The sequence below is a fragment of the Sinohyriopsis cumingii genome, chromosome 7 (assembly GCF_028554795.1).
Source record: "Sinohyriopsis cumingii isolate HCF-2022 chromosome 7, ASM2855479v2, whole genome shotgun sequence".
NCBI classification, from domain to species: domain Eukaryota; kingdom Metazoa; phylum Mollusca; class Bivalvia; order Unionida; family Unionidae; genus Sinohyriopsis; species Sinohyriopsis cumingii.
The window spans coordinates 73,574,676-73,601,148 of NC_142967.1; the positions used below are offsets into that span (position 1 = coordinate 73,574,676).

General features: G+C 35.2%; 1 protein-coding gene across 3 annotated transcripts in view; it reads left to right on the plus strand.

Annotated features, from left to right (window-relative positions):
* Positions 1-26,473, plus strand: part of LOC149795516 (cGMP-specific 3',5'-cyclic phosphodiesterase-like) — a 412,811-nt gene that overhangs the window by 370,884 nt on the left and 15,454 nt on the right. The window contains exon 19 of one of the 3 annotated variants that reach the window (XM_089965317.1): positions 11,235-11,340. The exons of the other annotated variants lie outside the window; for them this stretch is intronic. Within the exon in view, the coding sequence (XP_089821443.1) occupies positions 11,235-11,340 (106 nt within the window). The remainder of the gene's footprint in view (positions 1-11,234; positions 11,341-26,473) is intronic. 3 annotated transcript variants of the gene reach the window in all.

Below are 26,473 nucleotides of genomic sequence, written 5' to 3' on the forward strand. Positions count from 1 at the left end.
AACTAATCTCTCTCTCTCTCTCTCTCTCTCTCTTAGATGTTATGAAATACAAACAGTGCATGCCAAACTGTCATTATTATCAGTGGGTTTACTATATCACAATAGACATTCCTCTCCGAATTTGTTTATAAACAACTGGACTGGAAAATGTGCGGGTTATATCGCCAAAAAGTTGAATATCTCTTTCTCAAGCTTTGAAAATGCAGTTGTGGATAGAAAATTTTTTTGTCACTCAGTCAGCAAGCATGATTAACAGGATAAGCCAGTTTGAAGCTAAATGAGTTCTCATGAGAAATGTATGTACAGAACAGTATGGAACCACTGTGACTCATTTATCAGCATGCCAGACTAAAAAAGGAAAAGATGTGGGTTCTTATCCTACCACTGGAACAGTCTGGATTAGCTACTATGGTGTGTTTTTGGGTAAGGCACTTTCCTGTCGGCACTAAATAATCTATTTGTGTTGCTGTGCTGTAAAGCACCAAACAAAACCAATACCAAGCAGTAATATGAATAGGGACTATAAAAGCAGTTGTAGCTGAGAAGACTGTCTTGAATGTTTGGACAACTAAAGATGTATAGAAAGTGAGCAAATAAAAATATTTCAATTGATACATGACTGTTACATTCGGGTTCAAAGGACACACAAACACCTAGTAAGGGTTCTGCAATTTTATGTAAAATTAATCTGAGATCTTCACATAAACTAGAAAACCATTGTTGCTTACAGTACCAAGTCCAACTAAAAACTACCTGCTTTACCACTCTGCTCTTGTTTTAGTAAGGATTAGAGAAAAGGGATCCTAATTAAATTAACATTTGTGCATTATCCAGGCTCAGTTACCCGTACAAAATTTTCCACATAGATTCAATATGGAATCCATACGTACTTTTTTCAGAAATATCCATATGGACATTTTTATTCTATAGATGAAGCACTCTTATGGATTTCAGTGTATCCATATGGAATTGTTACGGATTCCTTACATACTCCGTATGGAAAATCTCATGGAACATGCAAATTAGTCCATGAGATCTATAGCTTGTCCATTTGGAATAAAATTAAAATTCCATATGGAATTTGGCAATAATCCCTATGGAATTTATGAATAATCCATATGGAATTTGGCAATACTCCCTATGAAATTTGTGAATAGTCCATATGGAATTGGCAAATATACCATATGGAATGTGTAATTGGTCCATATGGAATTTGTAAATAGTTCATATGGAATTTGGTAATAGTTCATCCCATACGAAACTTTCCAGGCATACTTGAGGCGGATTTCAGACGGGTTTTTTAAGCGCTTTCTATCTAAACCATAAAAAAATCTGCTTCAGATTTCTGATAAACTGCCTAATGATTCTTAGACATTATTGGGAATCAATGATAAATATTCACCATAATTTTTAAAATGGATCATAAATTTTATTTTGACATTATCAAATAAGATTTAGGTTTTTCTTGTCTTCATTTTCTTTCTCGCATACAAAGCCTAATCCATGATGGCATCACTTAAGTCTTTTTCATTTCTCTGAAAAGTCTGGTGAGATTTCACAAATATTTGACTAAAACTTTTGTGAGATTTCACTAAAATTTTGATCATTATATAGTATTTTACTGAAGTTTCAGAAGTTTTACATACATTTCAGAAGGTTTCAGATTAATAATGAATATGAATTAAACGGGACTTTATTAACCAAGGTGATATTAAGTTTGTATGAATTTTTTTTACAGATGTAATTATATGACATCCAAGGCAAAAGATATGGGAGTTAATAATAATAATGATAATAATGACTTTATTTAGAGAAGGTAACTTAGTTAATTACAGAACTAATCTATCTTGAGGCCTTCTATCTGTTACGGACAATATATACAGTATATACAACATTACTTGAAGAATCTGGCATGACACTAAATAATTAAGTGATTTTAAAAATCAAAGTATCAAGCCTGGAATATATGCACAGGTATCTGTGAACACATAAACATATATAAAATATAAAATACTAATCTGCATTGAAAAATTCAACTGTGAAAATAAGCCAAAATTGCAGAAAAGCATCCATTTGAGACATGAAAAGAAGAAATGCTAGAGGCCTGCCATGTCACTTGTACTGAAACTTGATTTTTGACTAATGTACAAACTATGATGCTGTTGTGGTCTCTTGAATTAGTCCTTGTTCCAAAAGCAGCCATGACAAACGTTTATCATGATATAAGTACTCTTATTTTACAGTGAATTCCAACACACCTAGAATATTTTGATAATATACACAATAATGCCTCACAATATTGAACGATGATTCTACGTGTGGGCCAAGAAAATTCTGCAAAGATATGACGATCTTTGATAGACGTGGGTATTTCGCAACAATTCCCACCAGTGATCTACACGTTGTCCTCCTTAAATTCATCCTGGAAGTTAATCAGTTTTGAGTTATATAACTTTGAAATCATCCTGGTTCAATTCCTTGTCCTATTTAGCACGTTAGCCACTACTGTAGAGCTGTTTATGGCACAAAAGCAAAATGCTAGTCCTGGCGTTCAGTTTTCATACAGACTGATCAATTAGGTCCCCATCAACTTTGCATTCAAGCTATTCTCATTGCCGCACATTTTTCAAATGGTTATTCAAACTCGTATCCCGCTCGAATCACCATGTTTAGCATTCCCATCAGTTTCCGTTACGCAATGATTCATTGGGCAAGTACAAAATTTTGACCAATCAAAAAGCTCTTTACAACGATCATCCTTTAAATAATAAACAGAACAAATACTTGTTAGAAAGCACGTCACAGAATGGGACCGGATAGAGCATTATTTAAAAAAAAAGTTTCAGAGACGATATTGAAAAAAGGGTCTGTATCAAGGAAAATCAGATTCAGGTCAGGAGAAAAGCGAAATTCTGATTTAAAACAGAAAACAAGAAAACTTGTTTGAGGGCAGTTAAATCCAGTTTAAGTTTTAAAAAAATACAACAACAATAACAAAATTTGATAAAGAAATATAATACAGAAAGATGTGGAAAGAAGTTATTGTGCCCAAAATAAACAATACAATTACAGCTATCAGAAACGGGGAATATAAATGCTGCTGAAAATCATTCAAATTGTACAAGAAACAAAAAATAAATTTTGTTAATATTGATATTTTTTACTTAAATGTCAGCGATATTACAATCACAAAATATCACTATATTTTTAGAATTTTTGACAAACTCTGAAATTTCAATCACAAATTCCCATTGATATTTTCAGAAATATTGGCAGAGTCAGTGAAATTTCAATTACAAAATTTCACTGATATTTTCAGAAATTTTGGTAAAATCTAAAATACCATGATTTAAGTGAAAAAGGACATTTGAGTGAATGTCAAGAAATGTTCATTGATTTTGCTGAAATTTAAGTCAAATTTTGACTAAGGTATGTTTTTTTAGAGCATATTTTAATAGGAGGCCAACAAAATCACTTTTCAGAATAAACATCAGATCAAGCCCCAAATCCACATTGCACCAACTTTTCTAAGTCTAAAGATTCATCTATGCTTGTACTGCCAGATATTAATTTTCTGATCATGTTTACATTTTCTCTATTTTTTGGTCATGTCTTTGTTTTTAAACATTGGAAATAAATTAAAGAAAACTGACATACATGTGTTTCTTCAAATTAATATGAGTATATACTTATCCTTCCACATCATCTACACTGATATATACATGTACTCTAACTCCCACCAATATTTCTATTTGAATCAGATAGTTTAGGTTATTAATTCTTCAGAGAGTATTTTCCGTGATGCTATAATACATGACCCTGCTTTCCATATGGAAAAAAGTGCTTATGGATTAAAGTTGCAACTTTATTCCATATGGAATTTTCACTTGCTGTGAAGTACTTATGGGATTGATATGGAGTAAATTGTCTGATTCCATAAGTTTTTCAGTCCATATCTCTTCCATATGGATTCCATAAGTATTCTATATGGAATCCATGAGAAATTTATGTACGGGTAGCCATGAAAAGATAAACAACAGCACCAAACCTGTTGACAGTCTCTGGTATCAAATATCCAGAATGCTGGGATTAATGTTCTGGTGTCACTACTAACAGTTAGAATCTGTTAGAATCATATAGGCACTGAGCATAAAATCATAGTTATAACAATGAAGTCCATAATTAGAAAATTATCTCAAATTCTTTGGTGGGCACAATTCTGATGGTTGCTGTTATAGTAGGAGAAAATTACTTACCCATCCCTATTGTGCAACTTTATGCTTTAGTGGTACCAACAAACAATTTTCCAGTGTCAGTAATCCTCCCTTTTGTCAGTTCTCTTGTGCACCTGGCCTGGGACTTGCGTAAAATAATCATGTTTGAAGGATGCAGTGTTGTAGGGACATTACTACCAGAGAGAAAATGTGCCTGTATTCCACTATCCATTTGTATTTAAATATTTTTTACCAGTAACTTTTTCTTCCTTTAGAATTACAGTTCATTAACTCGTTCGGCCCTGGAGGTTTTTGTCGTTTTCGCTTGAAATGCGAGTAGGAAAGACATTTTGGTAACTATTTCTGGATACATCATAATACATCGACTTTCAACAGATTTTCCATTAGACTAATGCCTAGTTGTATTAGAAATATTGTTTTCCATTGGTTATTTTGCTTGCGCATGAGCAGAAGGGTAAAAGTTGGATTACTTTTATTTATTTATTTTAAATTTTTTCTTTGCTTAATGAACCCATCATTTTCATATGGAGACCACTCTTTATTTCAAATGTCCACCTTATCCTAGTTTTTGCAAAGGTTCACCTGTCTGTGTGCGGTTCAGAACAGTTTGACTTAGATCTGAGGCCAAAAGGTTTAAAATTCAGACACTAAGTCAGATTCCAACCACAAGCGAATTTTGGGTTTTAAAAAAAAACAGGTCCAAAAAATTAGGTTTTTCCCTCTGTATTTTGTAGTGCAACTAGAACATCCAGATTATTTGGTATCATTGTAGAGCTATATCTGTCTGCTTTTTTGTAATACCACCCACTTTGGTATATTTTAAATGACCTTGATGCTGCAGAGCTCAAAAGTAGGGTACAGCCTCATCACGCCTACAGGCAGGACTGGGGCTGAATGAGTTAAGGGGAATAAGAGATACCTTGTGTATAATTTATAACAACAACAACCTGACTAACATTAAAGGGCAATGAGAGACTGGCATATTCCATTTTCTCAATTGAAAATAAACCAGGAGAGTGTCTGTGTGACATTTAAAATATATTGTCATTATTTCAGTTTATTTTCAAAATAATGTCAGAGCAGTTGACTAGGGTGAGCCACATGAAGGGCCATTGGGACACTCACCTGGACTGCTTTTATTGTTCCAGATGTGCTAAAAAAAATCAGTTGTGCACATTACAAATCATGGCCTTCAGAAACCTGGAATCTAGATTATTCCAGCCATATATATATATATATATATATATATATATATATATATATATATATATATATAGGTAGTACTGGAAACTTCCCTCCCCCTCGTGGTCAGAATTTTTGACTTTTTCTCTCTGTTATGCATATTTAATTTGTATTTGGTAGTTTTTTTTTCCATGATATATGTTATGTATAATCGTATTTTGGACTTTATCCAAAACCATCTGGCACACAGTCCAAGAAGATTCTTTCTATTGTTTAAAAGATCTCCGGTGTGCAACCTCAACCAGACCCCTTGCTTCTTGCTCATTCCTCCACGATCAAGGAAATCTCTGAGAGGTTCTTGGCAGGCCAAAATTTTGCTCATTACATTGAGGCTCATCCATCCCTCCCTCAGCATTGAGAACTGCTCCGGTGGCCTAGTGGTTAGAGCATCTGCCCCAGATGTGGGAGGTCATGGGTTCGAACCCCAGCCAAGACATACCAAAGACTTCTAAAACTGATACTAACAGCAGCTACGCTTGGCGCTCAGCATTAAGAGGTTAGTGTTAGGACTGGTCGGCCTGGTGTCAGGATAAAGTGACTGGGTGGGACATCCAACATTCCCTCTAAGCAAATGGTAGATGTGCATGCTATGCACGCTTCATTGTGCAAGCAATATGGTGACTTGAGCATTAATGATGAATTGAATATTTGGTAATTTTGATCTGCTGCGTGGAGAACAATTCAGCTGTGTGGGGATGTCTGAGTAGCTGCGCATGCTACATGTCTGTGGTATGATGCCCCAGTGCTAGGCATCACTTTAAACTGCTACACTGCAGACATCAAAGCAGTATGACTGGAAAAAATGTTCAAGCTACGTAAAAAGTTTAAATCACACACACACCCACCCTCAACGTTGAGATTCGAGGTCTCTCCTGCCATTTACGGGGTACATTTCCTGGACTAGCATACTAAGCCTTCCCAGCTGGACACTGATCATCCAGAGTGAATATTTCAACTGGAGCCTGAGCAGTCCTCTCCATCAAAACAATTGAAGCCATGGAACAAAAAAAAAAACAGGCTACTTGTCACCTTAGCTTCACATGTTGACATCTTGGCTACATCTTTCAGTATGCTTTAAGAGCCAGAGGACATAATTCTTCAGGGTTTTGACTTGCGCCAAATCATTTCTCCACATCAAGAACCAAGATATGAAAGCAGTATCTCTAGAGGTTGAAGGATGCATTGACATAATAAGGGGTCGATGTGTCATGGTTTCCTTAGACATGTCTGTCATAGTGTATCTCAGTGTCAGAGAAGCATATATGCCCCTTGTCTTTGCATGGACGTCTGGAACCTCCTCCACTTGGTCACCTCAGAGAACATCACCCTCCAAGTCTGACACATTCCAGGAAGGAAGATACTGGTATTAGCAGATAGACTTTACAGGAATGGCAAAGCTATCCTCATGGAGTGGTCTCTTCATCAGTCCATAACAAAGTCTCATTTTGCGCTGTGGAGAAGACCCCTGGAGGATCTGTTTGTGATCAGACTCAACAACAGACTTCCTTTATGTTTCTCCTGTACCAGATCAGGGAGCATGGACAGTGGATGTCTTAGTGTGATCTATTATTTACATACCTTCCCACCATTCTGTCTGCTACCTTAGTTCCGCAAAAAGTCTGAACTTCACTACTCAGATCATTCTCATCACCCCATTGTGGCCCCAGCTGCCACGAATTTAACAACCATTCAGATCTGTTGATTAATTGACCCAGGTTCCCTACCTTACAGGACAGATCTAGTACTGTTGCAACACAGGAGATTGCTATTCCACTACAGTCCACAGATTCTCTACCTTCACACTTGAATCATCTCAAGCAATCTCTCTGCCAGAACAAGTTTTTATGCTGAATCACCAGTCATACTATTTAAGCCAGGGGAGCTTCAACCTGTGAGGTTTATGATGCCTGGTAGAGGATCTTCTGTAATTGAAGCAGTTGGAAACGCATTGATCTCCCTCTTTGACTTATGTTGCTGATTTCCTTTTGTTCCTCTTTTGAGAACAAAAGATGTTCAGTATCCACTATCATGATCTATTGAGCTTTAATCTCCATCACACATAAATTCTCTCAGAGTGTGGCAATCAGTTCAGATTCCATGGCAATCAGTTCAGATTCACATCTTGTCGATCTAGATGTAATCTTGTGTTTTATTGTCTTTGACCAAACCAGTCTGTGCACCTTATGTGAGGGCTCCTTTCAGGACCACACACTGAAGACTATTAACATAATAATAATAATAATAATAATAATAAAGAATTGATTAGGAGAAGGTAATCATAGATGACACTTGAAAATAATGATAAAAGGTATTAATAGTCCCAGTTTTCTAAACAAAATTAAAATGGTACACAGTTTCATCGGAATCCTTTTTTTTATTTCCGCTTTCCTCTCTCATGCATAAGGGACAAAGTAAACAAAAATCTGGGGTGAAAGAGAAAAACAATGTGCTGGATGAAAACATTAAAACTAAACTGTACCAAGTAACCTACTGTAATCTAGTTCGTCATAACTATGTTTACTCTTTCTTTGGGATCTGTCTACTGTGTTCATAATATTAGTGATATGTAGTTGCAATAGCCAGTCGACACTATGCCTCCATTTTAAATTTGTCAGTTATGAGGCACGCATACTTTAGTGTATTTAATGCTTTGTTGTTTCTTAAACCTATTATAATGTTCTAAAAATGAATTGTTAATCCTTTACCTCAAGCAAGCGCCCTTGGACGCCTCTACTCCATTCGCATGGAAGTGCCTTTTGACGCCTGCTGTAAACATGAGCCATGTTAAGCTGGTTTTTCATAGTGCCACCTTCAGGGAAAAACCCTTATTAGATACTACATTCATTTCTGCGAATGACAATTACATCAGATCACATGGTCACTGTTTATGCTCTGGTCGATATCTGCTATTTAAAGTAACTTGGTCGTAATCTCCACTATCCAAAATGGAGGTCGCGGATTTCATTCAGTACTTACAAATTTTTCATGATTAGAATCACAACTATGAAAGATTCAATAACTTAGGTAAAGGCTCTGATATTGATGTAGGCAGCAATTAGTTTTTATAAATTATCAAATTCAGATGACTTAGTGATGCAGATGCAGACGAAAAACTTGTCAATTTCGAGTATGAGAAATGGTAGCTATGGTTAGTCATGCGGCCTTACTGAGATGATGGTGAACGAGTTCTCTCAAGATTTTAAAGCACATAACAAAATTCTTCCGTGAAAAATAATTACACAGCTATAACAATCGGACTTTACTCTTCAATTTTTCCACACATAATAGATGTGTACCAAAAATGTCAAATGGTTAAAATTGCTGTTAAACGTAACATACACTACATTGCTTAACAGTTAACAGGCAGGCCTATGCGTATGGAGTTGAATAGGTAACAGGTGTTCTATTTATAGCGCGCTGCACTTTGTAACTATGCTCTAAGAGGTAAAGGGTTAATTAAATACAAAAATGTCCAAATGGTTGCCCCCACCCCACCCCTCTCTCTGTCTCTCTCTCTCTCTCTCTCTCTGCTTAGCTAGATGCAGACAAAAGTCCATGAAAATATGACTGTTGGGGATTTTCACTTGTGTCTTACAACGATGTCTCTGGACCTATGAATGCTGGTAAAGTTTAGTCAAACCATCCAAAGGAGAAAAAAAGGATAGAGAGATCATGAGAAAATTTTGTAGTCTTTAGAAATGTTAATTAAAGTAGAATAATGACTTAGATGAACTGTCAGTATATTAAAATATTTAAATTGCCTCATGTTGGTTCGTCATTTTGCTTAGTTTCTTTTCCATGCTAATTTCCATATGCCAACATGTGAATGCCTGACAGTTCAGGTTCAGTGTACAAGAAGCTAAACGTGTTTGTAGAGCACTACTTTCTTCATAAAAACCGAATCTTATGTATAAATGAAGAGTGAATCATATTGATTTAATAAATGTGAATGAAAATAGAAACTCAAAAAAAAAACAATTAACTTACCAATTTGCATATGTGACTGTGAAGAACAAGAAAAATCGTAGAACTACATTTTGTAGCGGATGCACTTGCAGGGATGTGAGGAGTTCATTCACTTGGTCAATACACAGTTGTCCGGAGCGTATTGTAACTCCATTCAGAGTGCAAATATATGTATTTGAACGTGATAGGAATAAAATATATGTATAGTATGTACACCGTATCAAGGATATACCACTTGATGTATAAATTTTAAATTAAAGGAAACTATGCAAGACTTGTTTCCTTTTAATGAAAAATGTATACATCTCATGGTATACCATTGATACAGCATACATACTATATATATATATATATATATATATATATATATATATATATATATACACACAGTGTATCTATTGAAATAAATCCTGATTTATAATGTTTCAAATGAATTTTATGTTTAGCTCCTGAATTTTCATATTTACAGAGTATTAATAGAAAAAAGTGTGTTGAGACAGGAAGCACTTTATAAAAAAAAATTTAATGGAAATTTGTGTATTAGTTTTGGATTGCTGAACAACATTTTTCATGCAAAAATATATCAAAATTTCATGCAAAAAATATGTCTAAATTACCCTTTTTTGCTTTCGGGGGCTCTGCCCCCAACCCACCACCAGAGCTTTTCCCTGGACCCGCAAAGGTGGTCCTCCCTTAATGCCCAACTTTCTTTCTAGCATTGATGTTTTTCCCCACTTTCACCCATGGGATTGTGTCATCCTGACAATTACCCACTCTGGAGGAGGATGTAATTACATCAAATAGGTTGGTTTTTCAGGCCATAAAACAAAGCTGCACAATAGCAGCATGTAAGTCTTTCATCATTAAAAATTAGTTTTATCCCCACCTGCACCCCCAAAATTACTCAACTTCACATTGCCATATCTTCTAATGAGTAATTACTTTGCTTACTTTATACAGTACCTTTCGTGCAGTTGAGTATGCAGTTGATTGTACTGTTGGGTCATTACCAAGAACAAAATGCTAACATGTCTTAAGCAAACCAAACCCATACTGACATGTGATTGCAAGCTAGCTTTCTATTTGGCAGAATGCTGACAAATAATTAATTCAAATACTACCACACATAATTTGGCTAATAAATTGTAACAATGGAATAGTCCTGCGAGAGAAAATAATTTCCAAGACTTTACTAATTATGTTCTTGTAGGCAAAACCATTTGTAGTGTTTTTACACCACCACTTGTGTGTTTGTGTGTGTGTGTGTGTGTGTGTAAAGAGAAATATAATGTCTGTCTACTTTTCCATCTTGCCATTCAGCATGCAATCTTGTGATTACAGCTAGTCATGCAGTTTCTGATGATTGCTATGAAACTTGGTAAACTTTATGTTATGGTCGTCACCTTTTTCAGTGGATTTCCATGAAACTTGGTGAATATCATGGTCATTATATGAAGATGTGCATAGCAAGAACTCGCTGCTGCCACAATTTTTATTTAAATTGTTATAGATCATTTTTTGTCTGTAGCTGAATGCAGACTGTATGACAGAATCTTGAGAACACACTAGTATAAGAGTTTCTGATGAATCACTATGAAACTTGGAAGATAGATATGGTCATCATCTGAAGATATGGATGTTGACCAGTGATAGCACTATTTTTGGACAGCGAGGCTGGGGTAAATAAGCAAATTGTTCACCATTCCTCTAGTTTTAACTGTGTCATATGTTAACATGCAATATTAACATTTTTATTTCACCCATTTCTCTTCTCTCTCATTGTATGGGCAGATTTTTGCAAAACTCTCCCATAAGTTGAATCCTCTTTATGAGGGTGTCCTGAATAACAAGAAGAACTGGCAAGCTATGGCAGAAGGAAAAGAAACCACAGATAAGGGTTAGACCATTTATGTATGTTTATCTTTTTTGACTATTTTCTTGTCTAAATATCATCCATAGAACCTATTCTATTCAGTTAAAACTTTTTGCATTTTGTTTAAATTGTTCAGAAATTTTGACACTTGTTTCTGTGTTAAATTAATATTCATTGAAATAATTATGTTTTATTTTAACATGACAGGATGACCACCCGTTCTCATTTTATTACTACCTGTAGGACACAAACATTTAAAAAAGAGATAAAAGCAAACACTAGTCAAACTTGTGATGTAAAGCAGATAATTGAATTATTGTCCATATATAAATACAAGACTTCAGAAGACAAATAAGAAAGCTTTATGATCATATTTAGCCACAAAATGAATTAGCTTAATAAAATAAATATCTGTATATTTCATAATGGAATCAAACAGGCATTACTTAAGATTTCAGTATAAATACTTGATGTTCATCAGCATTTTTATGAGTAGGCAAGGTATTCTCTTGGCACGAAAGATTTTTATTATGATGGAAAAGGCTGTAAGGTTAGAGATCTCATGAAAACTGTTCTTGTAACCAAAAAATATTCAGAGATGCTGATAGCATGTGTGTCTCTGTATTTTACTCATTTTGGGAGATAAAAATAAGTTCTGCCAGAACTACGTGTGCCAAATTATGCATCACTTGTATGGATATACCCAGTACATATAAAGATCAGTTGTATTCTTTAATATATGCTGAACAGTAAAAAATATATGTTCTCACCAATTGATTATCCACTGCACTGGATCATTCAGACAGTTCTGTAAACAGATTTGTCTGATTAGACGATTACAAACTAGTAGCCAGGCAGCATATCATTTAGAAAAGGGCTGGTTCTCAACATTAATAAAGTTTGCTATTCATTGATGGAAATACTGTACAGAGATCTGTGTCTGATAGTCTTGTGCTATCAACTCTTTCCACAGAAAGAAAAATCAAACCTATTATTATAGTAGCCTTAAGTAAACTTATTTTTCAAAAATGTGTGAAATTCACAACTTGAGATTGTTTCTTGAGTTTTTTTTAAATTTTATTTCGGCTCTTGTTGTGATGAGAGAGTGTTTGTACCTATCCATTTTCTGCATGGAACCAATTACTGCACAGTCAGTACTTTTGATTTTGTGCAGAACTTTTAATATGTATGGTAAAAAGTTGTTAAACACAAAAGTTAAGAAACTGTGAAAATGTTCTGCCACTTCCAGAATCATTTCACACAGAACACAGAGTGGTGTGCAGACCCTCTAGACAAACATGTACTACCCGGTACTTAATACGATCCAGCTTTTTCATTAATTGTATCTGAGAACAATACAGATCTCTTCAAGATTAGTGAAGTAGTTCACACACCCCAACCCCTGCAAAAACTTTATTAAAATACCCCAGAAAATTTTATCTGAGATATAATGTCAGTGTGGTCATGCAGCTGCATTTACACATTTTAAATTTAATGCTAAATGTTGTGATATAATTGAATACTTATACAATATAATCAGAGTCTATCCAATCCTGATTATTGAATGCTCTGCACATTAAATGTCAACAAATTTTTGATAGCTATGGACTTTTACAGTGGTGACCTGGTACTAAGCTGGGTCTGATAAAGAGCACATTGGGTCTTATCATCATAGGGTAGTAGTATAGATTTTTATATTGTAAGATGCATAACTTTTTAATATGACATCACTGTGTGTGACATTCAATCCATGTAAATGTACTTCAGCATTGACTTTTGCCATATGTGTTTGTTGAGCATATAAATAATTACCTTCTTAAGGAATATGGATGTAGATGGATCTAAATACCATTTGATGGTACATGTAATCTACTACACCACCCATTACTGAATTAGTTAGTAATGAACAGACATGACCTCTTAAGACTATTGATTTGAAGAAGTTTAATTTGTTCATTTATACTAGAGAAGTCATACAGCATGTGTTTCAGAAGGTACATTGTTGCATCTAGTCTTTATTTTGTTAGTTTTAGTTTTAATTGCTGTATTAAGCTACAGCTTAATAAAGGAAAATATTGATTTTTGTTTTAATATGCTGTTTTTCAAATAAAAATGAAGGATATTTTTGTTTCTAAAGACTCTGTCAGAACAAACTCTTCAAGACTATATCAAAATCTTTTTTTCAAATACCAGTGCCTTTTTCATTTCTTAATTTCTTGAAAGAGTGTGCATTTCCCTGGTACAGTTGGAGCTCTCAGCTGGTAAAACTGAATTAATGATCCATGCTTAGTTCAACCTACTGACATGTTACAACACCAAAAGCATACATAGGTGATTAACGGTGCAAGTTGTAAACAACAATATAACATTCAGTTATTATGATATGCCTTTACTGTCTAGTAGAGAACAAAAAAAGAAGCTTTCTGTGAAGGAAAAACAGACAATTTAAGCCAAATTACAGACTTTATGATACATTCTTGAAGCCTTACTTAAATGAAAAATAACTGTTACAAGTCTCTGCTCTTAAAATAAGTAACAAAAAAGAGTGAAGACAAAGCTTTGTAAACTTTAACAAATAATTTATTTCCCTAGAATACAAAGTGAAATATGAGAAGAATGAACATAATGGTATAGCGAATTAAATCCAGAAGTAATCCAAGAATTAAAGACACAAGTCCTAGTAATAAAAAGTCCTGAATAAAACTTAGTTCAAGTCCCTGAAGAGATCCAAAATTGAAGGCAATGACATGTCTGTTATGGCCCGTGAAGTGCTGATGTGTCAAGCCTCATTGAACACAGAAATATTATTCCATTTTTAAATTCAGTATTAATTCCAATGAATGTCTTTATTCAAGAATTTTGTCAGAGCACTTTTCTGTTTGCAAAGAAATAAATCACTTACATTCAGTAATTTGAAGAAAATAAAATTCAGCCCAAACTGGTCACAATATAATACATCTTAAAGTGCTAGATGTTAAAGCATGACTGGTAAAATCTTCACATTCACAAGATAATATAGTTCTTTGTTTGACCTCAGGTCACAATTAGCATTTTCTAAAAACGATCATTACCTAACGAAAAATAACCTTCTAGAATGAGCTAATGAGCCTTGTTTATTTACAGCATAATAGCCTACAAAATTCACTTAGGAATCTCTAAAACCTTGTCTCTGATCAACATATTTACTCCTTCTTTGTTTACCTGAATAATATTTCTGATATTAAGCTCATACACATAGAGAATAATGAAGCTTTTATTAGTTGTTTACATAAATGAAATTATATTAATAAAAGGTCAGTCAGCTCAAGCAGAAATGAACTCAGTTTTGGACAAGGTCAAGTCCAGCAAACAATGTTACATTACACTAACAAAATAATACAAATATTTAAAACTGACAGACATACAATTAAATTAAATATACATAACATAACAAACATAATAATTGCACAGCTGTACCATTCCAAAGGGTATGTTGACAATAGCAAACAAGTATGAACCAGGGATTTGAAGTATAATGAGCTTGAAACAGTGTTTACCATAGTAATGAGATATCAAAATGATGTGTATTTTATTCATTTGACAGAAGTAATTATCAGGAGCTCTGAATTTACTTTCCATAGAAAACTGCAAAACATAAAGCAGAGTCATCAGTGAAGCAAAAACAGACAATTTAAGACACAGTACACACTTTTTGATGCATTCGTGAAGCCTTTACTTAAATGAAAAATAACAAAAGTAATAATTGCACATCTGTACTATTTCAAAGGGTATGTTGACAATAACAAGCAAGTGTGAACCATAGATTTGAAGCACGAGTTCGAAACAATGTTTACCATATGAATGGATAATTGTTGGTAACTGAGATATCAAAATGATGATTATTTTGTTCATTTGAAAGAAGTAATTATCTTGAGCTCTGAATTTGCTTTCCTTAGAAAACTGAAGAAGATAAAAAAAAAGAATACCATGCATGTTTAAATGATTAGGCAGCATCTTACTTATTGGTGGGGAAGTGTTTTGTTTTTACCTGTGGGCGTGCTAGGGTTAGCAATGAGAAATGACAGCTGACTAGAACATACTTTTTTATAATATTTTTCCCTTAAGGATGAAACTTCCTATACTTTTGCAGCGTTAGTAGCATTTTCATACTTTCTTTTCAGCTGTATCAAATTCAGACCGTTTGAGATTAAAGGATCAAAGATAATTAAAACTCATTATATGGAAGGTCTGTCAAGAACTACATTGGATGGCTTATCTTCAGGTTTTGGTAAATTATTTACCCTGCACTTTTCCATTCCACTGTAGGTTTTGCACAATATTGAAAAGTGCTTGCATTTTAGTACCATATATACTCGCGTATAAGCCAAAAAATTTTGGAAAAAAAAGTCTGAAATTTTTAATGCTTTTTTCCCTAGATTTTTAGTATTTATTGTTTTTGTCGATTGCCGAAGATGAGATCACATGCCTAATGATGCCACATGGCTCGTAAGACTTGTGCTGTCGTGAAGTGAAACAAATATTTCATTTCTAACTTAAGTGGTAGGATAAGGAATGAAAAACATGTTTGAACATATTGACGTCTATTTGACAGATGTCCATCCACCAGAAAATGCAGCCATACGTGTTATTTGAGCCACAGTGGTGCATGTATTTTCCAAAAGAACCGCCATATTAGTAATCTCCAGTCAAGTATTTAACCCTCAGCTAATCAGTAATCATTGAACTCTACGGTATCGTACAAATACACGCTAGCTTATTTCAGTGTAAATATGAAAAGAATCTATGTAAAAAAATAAAAGAATTACGATGCTGAAGGTATATACGACAAACATTTTGATCGAGAGTAGAAATACAATATTGAGAGGCTCCATAGGGGTTTGTTGCGCGCACGCTTAGGAAGGGTAAATAACGGCAATATACGAGTCGGCGTGAATAATTGTAAAACAATATAATTTGTGGAATTTCTTTGACAGGTACTGTTTTAGAAGTAATTGGCAGCCACAGTTTATATACTACTGTTGTTTAGTTAATAGTAAAGCAAAGTGGTTTGTTAGCGGTTGAATGTTGTACAATAGCTACCATATGGTTAATCTATGGTAAATGCCTCGGGGATAATATGCAGAGATCGCGCTAGGATTTTAAAACTAGGAGTCCATGACTCCTATTTTGGTAAAAATAGGAATCCCACCATCAAAAGTTGCAGTCCCTTCTTTCCTACAGAATCAACATAAATGTACGTGCATCTATTTTTAGAAGGAGAGGTTTTCATAATGTAATCACTCACTATAATATAGCTTCATTACAAATGGTCCATTGACATGATCGCAATTTTTTTGGTTTATTTATTTGTCTACGTCATTGTAGTAATTTTAGGCAATTATTAAATAGTATCTTATTTGCTGTTTTTTTCTCCATATTTTCGCAAATACGTGTCAGGTCGGAAAACAGATTAGACCTTAAAGCGCATCTCACGAATTACACAACATAGCATTGTCCCATACGTTTTCTGACATACATAATTTTCAATTTAAAGTTAAATCTTTAATAAAATAATACCTTGGCTTTGCTTTCAATGATCTGTATATTTTTCTGAAAATAGTTGCCTGATGGTTTAAAAAACAGACTATCTAATAAACTGGTACATCCCAGACTTAGCGAAGTCCGCCATTATTTCCCGTTAGGTCTAATGGTTCACTTAAAGTTTCAAACTAATTTTATGACGAAATAGTGTACACGAGGCAGTTAATAATCACTGATTCTGATCTTAAAACACAAGTTCGTGTGTTTTATCATTTAAAGGGTATCATGCAGGAAATTGGTAGTTGCTACTTTGCTCGGAAAAGTACCGGTTAATGGTCAATCAGCTATCAAAACATATGCTTGTGAATGGGTAAGAATTTGTTTGTCAATGTAATTGATATCAAAACTAGGCCTAGCTACTGATGTATTGATAAATATATTTTGCTACAACACTAGAACTAACCCGGCTAAGGCGAGCTGCATTTTAAAAAAAGTATGGTCAGTCAGTGTACCTCTTAAATATCTCTTGTTCGTCCATCAGTGATACTGAATTTTGTCAATCCAAGTCAGGACTTATTCCAAACACTAAGCTAGGCATCACACACTTTCTTACAATTGGCTACTGTCCTATCCGAACTATCAATGCTAGCAGCTTTAGCACTCTTCTGAATCTCGTTACAATCTTCGTAAGTTTGCCGTTTAACCCCAAAATACTTATCCAAATTACAAATGGCATTTTGTCTAAGTCTCAACATGTCTTGATTCTCGTGCACTACTTATTCCGATACATTCGGAAATGAACACAGTAACGAAAGATAAAGTTGTTTATTTGATGTACTTTTATAAGTGACCACATGTACATCTCTGGGTCTTTCTGACTCTGAATTCAATGACTGTAAATATCTACATTTTCGCATCCAGCCGCCAGTCAAACAAAGCCTTTGATCTGGCCGCACAGCTATTGCATCATGTTCTTTTTGATGTACTCTTATAATGGCAACATGTATGTACATCAAGGGGTCTTTCAGTCACTGAATTCTGCCATTGTAAATATCAGCATAGCTAATTAATCATCACATTTTCCCACAAAGCAGGTGGCTGAAGTAGGACTGGCAAGTCTTTGAAATTTGCCGCACACCTATAACATGCATACAGAGGACTTCAGCCTCAGGGATTTTCTGCGTCCCAGATCAAAAATTGGTGTCCAAATACGTGTAATTAAGCGTTTCCGAGATCTCTGATAGTTTTGTTTTGTTGCACAATGCCAATGACTTTACTAATCAGATGTATTGTTTAATGAGATATGGTTGTGGATATGGTTTCTGCTCAAAGTTATAAACTGTCACAATGCTTGAACAATGTCCACGCTGAAACCAATCATATTTTGATCAATTGAATCACACTATCGGATGACCATGATGACAGTGACGACGTATATGATGAAAGCACTCCCGTAACAGAAGCCGAGTTTCGTGAACTGTTTGGCGAGTCTGATACAGAGCCAGATTTTGAAGGATTCTAAAAGTGATAGAACTTTTATAATTCATGATTTTAGAATGAGGATTAATTAAATTTCCATTAAGACTTAACACTTTAGAATTGTTTTTATTTCAACATATAAATTAGCTTTCTTACTTTCATTTTATTTAATAATGTGATTTGCTGAAATAAACATATTCAGAACTCACTTTGTGCATCTTGTGATGTACCAGTAGTCCAGAAATTATGGGTCGGCTTATACGTGGGTCATGCACTTTATAACAGTTTTACCACTTCAGTTTGGAGGGGTCGGCTTATATGTGAACAGGCTTATACGCGAGTATATACGGTAGTTTTACCTTGAAAAGTATTTGATTTTTTTAGGTCTACTCCAAAAGTACTGGAAATGTTCTTGAAACTACTCATTAATTAGTTCTTGAAAAGTGTCTAAATTTCTAGACAAATGCATCTTGCTTATTATAAATATAATTTAAAAATTAGAGATCATTTGGAAAAAAAAGTTAAAATTTTACTTTTTGTTGGGTCACTTGCATATTCAGTAAGACTACTTTGTTGGGTCTTTTACGTACTCATTTGTACTTAATACTTAGCCCTATTTGAGATTGTAACGACTTGCTTTGTAAAATGAATTAATGAATTCACTGGGCCAGTAACAAACAAACTTTGGTTGAGTACTCGGCTATAGGAAGTGTATTTTCTTCAGATTACCACAAATGCTAAACATGTATACATGAGTAAGGCCAAATAATAAACCGAGTGTTGTGTCGTATTTATTGAAAAACATTGGATCAACAGTGGTTTAAGTTAATTTAGATCAATGTAGCCCCAAGTATTTCTAATGGAGGGGACAATAACATTGCCTTACCATGAATAAAAAGTTTCAGAGTAGTACTTTTCTGGTCCAAAATGAGTGGAAAATTGTTTATACAATACAGTATTATTTTTGGGTTCTGTTAATTAAGAAATCTGATCTGTCAAGAAATATGATGAAAGTAGCACAAAATGTTTGATGGCTAGGATGTGATGATTCTGCTTAAAATGTTGATGCTTCTGTCAGTTTTGAAGAATCTACCATCAGTATAACCAGAAATTTATAGAGCTGCAAAGTCCATTGAACATCAGTGTCCTCTACTAGGCCTAGTTTTAAAAAAATTCTTTTACTATTCAAGAATGAAACACCAATTTCAAGCAGCTATCAAAGACTTTTCAGTGACATTTTTTTTAATTTTCAAGCATTATATTGAATGCATATTAACGTAGCAAAATTGTTGATTGTGGTATGAAAAGTCCATAGAGATTTCTGAATTTGGTGTTTATCATCCGAAACTATCACCAGAGAAATTATGCCAGTTGTAATTTACCACAGATAAGTAGTCTTCTTCTGCAGTTTTTAATTAGTCTTGGTGTTACAACTGTCTGTTCCATTTTGAAAGAATCCTTTTTTAGCCTTTTCCCATTTGAACTTGGTTCTTTAGAGGGCTTCCTGGGCTACCTCATGTTAATCTTTTAGGTGGACATGCATTCCTTATATACACACACACACACATATATATATATATATATATATATATATATATATATACACAGTCAAACCCGGTTATCTCGATTACGTCGGGGGTGTAAAAAAATCGTCGACATAACCGGGTCCCGAGATATCCGGGTTCATAAAAACCGGTAATTTTAAAAATGTCCTTGAGCATTACTCCTGTCTCTTGCTGGTGTTTACTGGAATCCCCTCCCACTGCATGTTACAATAAAATAAACAAAACGCTTAATTGATAATAAAATGAAATGAACTAACCTGGTGTTGTTATCATTTATTCCTTTTTTATCATCATAAGTAATTTATTAAAGAAAAAATATATCTATGAACTCCTTATATCACATGTAGCGTATGCATCCATTACTGTAGTGTGCATCACTTATGTCAGATAACACACGACGCATTTTTATAATTGATGTGAATATTGAAAAAGAAATCATGTTTGGTTGTACTCAGAGGTTTGAATATGTTATCAGATTGAAAAATGGATCAAAGAAAATCACAAACGAGAGAGTGAGAGAGAAACATCCACCGATTGCTTTCAGGCACCCGCCATTCACGCATAACGCGGTGTTAGGTGCAAATTAACCAAGATTGTATTATATCCAGGTTAATATATGACAGTATCTCGCAGATAAAGATCAATAAATGTTTTTGAAAATACATGTACATGTACATGTACATTGACTGTGAGTGCAAATGACACTCCTTTCGCTAGCATGGGTTACAAAGAGTATTTATTAAAGCAAGTTAATGTTGAGTAGACTACTTACCCCGCAGGCATCAATGTGAGTTTGTATCAATTATGATTCCAGATGGCAAATAAATAGATGCGCGGGTGGTGAATAAACACATCCGGTAGCGAGCAGTAAACTAATTCTTTGAACTTACCGGCAGGATATCAAATACAAATGATAAAATACACATGTAGCTGACATCTAAGATTCTGCGTTTTCGTAAAATAAAGTTACATTGTAATTTGTACACACTCTTGTCTTTGTGAATCCTTGAATATTTTATGTAGTGAACATGATATATTCTTAATAAACTAATCGATTAAGCTACTCTTACGAACCAAAAATAGAAAGAATATGAAATAAACATGTGACTACTGCCGTAACGGACCAAAATTGTGCCTGAAAATCGATCGCTTTTGCTGACTATTTCTTGTACAATTTCTGTGAGATTGACGTTAAAAAGTTGCATTTCGTCGAATTAAGCGGGTCCACATGTTACTTCGGACCGAAACTTATGCCCGACATAACCGGGTTATCGACTTAACAGAGGTCGAGATAAGCGGGTAAAAAATAGCATAACAAAGAAGAATTTTTTCGGGACCGGACCAAAATGCTCGACATAAGCGGGTTGTCGAGATAACCGAGGTCGAGATAAGTGGGTTTGACTGTGTATATATATATATATATATATATATATATATATATATATATATATATATATATATATATATATATAAAAAATACTGTAAAGGTTACAGGCAAGTCCTTGTGTTCTAAGGAAAATAACCATAGAAACTGCTCGTTGTTGAGGACATCATTTCCTCAGCCTTCAATTCGCATCATATACTTTTTATGTTTGCCCACATTAATGTGTTGACATTGCATATGTATTTGAATGTTGCTTTGATAAACAAAGTTCACATGTGAATTTTGCTTTTATTTTTATCCTAAAAAACTACAGGTAATTTTCAAGAGGTCAACTCTGTTGTTTACTTGATGCATACATTGTTCTTAGTGCCTACACAGGGGTGTACATGGTACAACATTGCATGCAACCAGGTTAGTTATGGGAACAACAAGTGATTTCAGATGACATTCATTATTTCTTTTTTACAAGATAATGTCAGAACAGTGTATGGGGCAGTGTGGCCACAAAAAGGATCCTTGGGATACTTGCACAGACTGCATAAGTGCTCAATGTACACAAGGAGAGATCTTTTCACTTCTTCAAATTATGGTCCATTTCTTACCCTTCTTCTTCTTCTGCTCCCCATTTTTTTTGTTTATTAAGCAGGTGCAACCCTGGTCCAAATGCCCAAACTCCTGCTAGACCATCTTGTCAGGTCCATGGTGCCCAGGTCACGGCAGATCCAAGAGAAAGTTCTCTAACCCTCCTTCCTTTCCTACTGCAAGGGGGAGCACCCTAGCAAATTAATTGCTCTCCTTCTTTGAATCCTTTTCTCACTTGTCACTGTAAGTGCTCACCTATGCTTCTTCTTATGGACTTGGTCAAGCCTCACAGACTATGAATGGGTCCTCTCGTAAAGAGGGTTATCAACTCCAGTTTCAGATCACAGCCCCCTCAATCAAGGACCCTATCTTCCTTCCCCAGTCCAGTTTGGCGAAATTGAGGGAAGAGTTGCACACTCCTTTGCAGAAAGAGGCAGTTGAGAGGGTCTTGAACGATCAGTCTACCCTCCTACTCAATTATCCTGGTCACCAAGAAATACAGGAATGTTTTAATTATATCAATCTCTCCCCACTCAACCTGGAATCCTTCAAGTTGGAGACAACCTCCACAATCCAAATCTCTCTTCATCCTTTTGATTGGGCCATCTCCATTGACCTTCAGGATGCTTACTTACACATCCTGATTGATTTCCTCCACACTACAAATGTCTCTGATTTCACCTAGAACAGAAAGTTTCTCAATTCCAGGTTCTGCCATTCAGAATCTCTTCAACACCCATAGTCTTCACATGGATCATGGGAGTGGTAGCAGCCTACCTCCAAATACTGGGAACATCGATTCTCCAGTAATTCAATGACCGGCTGATTCACAGTATCCAAGTTTTATTACCTCATTAGGCTCATTTCTGCTCTTTGTCAACCATAAATTAATTGGGTCTCTTACCCAACCTTGAGAAGTTGGAACTTGTTCCATCTTAGGGCTTTGTTTTATGGGGATGAACTTCCTCATGAACCTACTTCGCCTGGGTTCCTCTGGATTGGGTAGATCAAATCCTGGCACTCCTAGAGATGCTACGAGCACAACCCTGTAATCTACTAACCTTGTTCTTCCCTACTGAGAACCTTGAATGTTGGTTCTTTGGGATGTCTTCATATGCATCCTCCACAGTTCCTCCTCCTTGCAAGGTGGAAACCACACAGATTCTCTATCAACCCCACCCAGTTCCTCTAGGAATGGATTACACTAACATTTGCTTTGGTGGATGAATTAAGACAGATTCCTGGTTGGAGTTCCCATGCACACACCCAATCGCCACTCCTATCTGAACATTGATGAGTCAGATTGGGGTTGGGGTGCTTAATGTAGCCAGAGGGCATAAATTCTCCATGTTTCTTGGACTCTGGCTAAATTGTCCCTCCACTTCTTCACTCTAGAAACGAAAGCAGTATTTCTAGCATTACAAGGGTGCATTAACACAATAAGGGGCCATGCTGTTTTGGTCTCCTCAGACACATCCATCATTTGAGACCAGGCTCAACAAACTTCCTTTTTACATGACTTCTGTCCTGGATCAGACTGCATAGGTAACAGATGCATTCAGCTTCCAGTGGGATTGCCTATTTGCTTATGCCTTCCCAACTTTCCAACTGTTATCACACGCTCTGCAAAGTTGGAACTTCCACTGCACAGATCAACTTCATTGCCACCATGTGGCCCCAGAGATCATGGTGTAACGATTGATCTGTTGATCAATCAAACCAGGTCTCTACCTCACAGGAAGGGTCTCCTGTTGCAACACCAGGATCTCTCCACCTGAACAAGTTTTCAAGTCAAGTTGCGAGTTGCATCATTCAGGGCAGGTGAGCTTCTACATCCAGGGTCTGTAATGCCAGGTGGAGAATTTTCTCTGATTGGTGCAGTAGGAACAGTTTGATACTAGATTCCCCTCTGTAACTTCCATTGCTGATTTCGCTATGTTCCTTTGTAAGATGCAGAGATGTTCAGTATCTGTTATCAATGGTTATCAAGCTGCCATCACATTGTATTTTGAGTTCCAGAGACCTGTCTTCTTCCCTCTTGTGCCAAGATGGAATCTTGTGTTTTATGTTCATTAACAGAGCCCTTTCTGAACCATTGAGTGAAGCTTCTTTTCAAAACCTCACACTGAAATCGTATTCCTACTCACTCTTGCTTATGCAAGACAAGAAAGTGAGATTAATGCCTTGTCTATTGACACTGGCTGTCTCAAGTTTTTTTCCAACAGGTTGCTCACTTCCATTAGGGAGGTGCACTGCAGCACATCTTGTGTTTTTGTTTCTCTCTGGGGTCCATTATTACAGCACAAAGAGACATCAACTTTCTGTAATTGGACCTCTTCCTCTATAGTGCATCTTCACTAGCCGAAATTCCGATGTGTTAAGCCTATCTACAGCTTGGCAGATCTTTCTGATATTTTGGTGCTTCAGGTCTGCGAATTTCATTTTGATGCTGGGCCCCAGTACCCAATCAAAATCAAGTTCTTCAGGTTTGTTCATACAAGATCGAGACAAGTGGAGCACACAACTGTAATGTTCTCATAAATAAAGTTTTCCACTGCCGTTCCATGTTGATACAAATACATCCTTTCCTTCAAATACACATGAAATGGCTTCTCTCTGGGTATATAGCCATACTTTCAATATTAAACTTACAAAAGTATCCTCTTAAAGTCAGTTGCCTCCATTGTTACACGCTATTGGTTAGTTGTTATATTACATACTGAGGGAGACAACTCATTAAATCCAATAGATGTTGCTAGGACAAAGCTCTGAAATATATGTAGGATCCACCAAGGTGTAGATATTGTTATGGCATTGAAACCTTGACTAGCGAAGATGTCTGCGGTTAGTACAACTCAATTCCTGTTTTTGATCAGTTTGATGAGAGCAGCAGCCTATCCACCTAACTGACAAATTCAGCAATGCAGTAGTGGAGGGAGGGGGGGCAGACCTAATTTCAGTTATGCAATATTTACCTTCTGCTATTGCCAAATGCCCTTCTCCCACCCAGCTCTGATGTCTTGCATAATCATCCACTGACAGATAATATTTGCTGTCTGCACATGACCATGCGACATACATAGTTGTGTACAAAAGGTCATTCTGACTGTTTTCCACTCATTCTCTTTGTAGACAGATTTTGGCACAAAAATGGGTAGCTACACAATAGCGGCAAGTAAGTATTGCACAATTAAAATTGGTTTTATCCACACAAAAAACTACATTTTAACTTATTTTTCAATAGTAATGAAAATCCGGTATTTGTTGTTTACAAATGATAATGTTTAAAAGTATGATCTTAACAAAATTTGGTGCAGGTATTGCTTCCTCTGATATTTTTGTGGCAGTCACCTATTAAGACAAAGAACTGGCTAATGTAGTGATTATACTCTAGGGATTTTGTGATTTTTAAGGTTATGAAATGAACAGAGGTCCTTTGGAAATTTAAAAAATTTGAGATATTAATGCTAAACCTATGGTTGGGGGTTGGGGAGGAAAACAGTTGATGAATTACAGAAGTATTGTGTATTCAAATGCAGAAGTAAGATCTCAGTATATTTTTAAAACATTATATATGCCACAATGAGAAAATAATTACATCCGATTTGTAATCATATTATTGGCAATTATTCCTTGGCAATTGCAGTTCTATGAAATCATACATGGGAAACCACACCCTCATTCCCTTTATTTTTTTTACATAATATTACACCATATTCAGCTTGATATTTGCTGCTTTTATGTATCCATCACAAATCTGTAAAGCAAAAGTTTAATAAATATGATTGTTTGCAGTTCAGGTTTCCATACCTTCTGAAAGGGAACAAATTATTTTTCAGTATTCTCTCTCTCTCTCTCTCTCTCTCTCTCTCTCTTTCTGGTTTGCTTATTTTCCCCTTAAGTGTGTCTAAATAATATGTCTAAATCCCTTTTTTTTTTAAATATGTCAAGAAAGATTTATGATGATCCAATTGTCAAAATTAACAGTAGGGTCTACTGTGAAAGTTCTTTAATACTTTCTGGTTTCACACACTATAATTGGTTATCCCTATTTGCTGCATCTTTCTTAATTTACAACATTGAACACAAAATAGAAAATGAATAGCCCTTTTTTATTTCTTTTTTTTTTTTCTTCTTTTTTTTTTAAATATAGCTATTTGTGGCTTTGTGCACAAAATCTGTCATTTTTACTTGGAATGACTGTCCAATTAATTGACTATATTAATAACTGGTTCACTTGTTCTAGAATGGCATCACACCTTAGCAGCAAACCTCACATTACCTAGCCAAGGAAGGTATTGTAGCCTGTAATTTTGAACAATCTAATGCTTCATTATTTTTTAGCAGTAAAATTAGGGAATTCATTAGGACTATTGTGTTTGTCATAATTGACCTTTGGTCTAACTTCCCCATACTCTCTCTTTCTCTCTCTCTCTCTCTCTCTCTCTCTCTCTCTCTCTCTCTCTATATATATATATATATATATATATATATTTTCCATACAAAATGCAGTAAAATTAATAAAACTGGTTTTAATTTCTAATACATTAACAAATATAATATGTTTAAAATAACGGGGAAAAAAATTATATGCACTTTTTCAAAGCTTGAACATGTTTGCAAATCA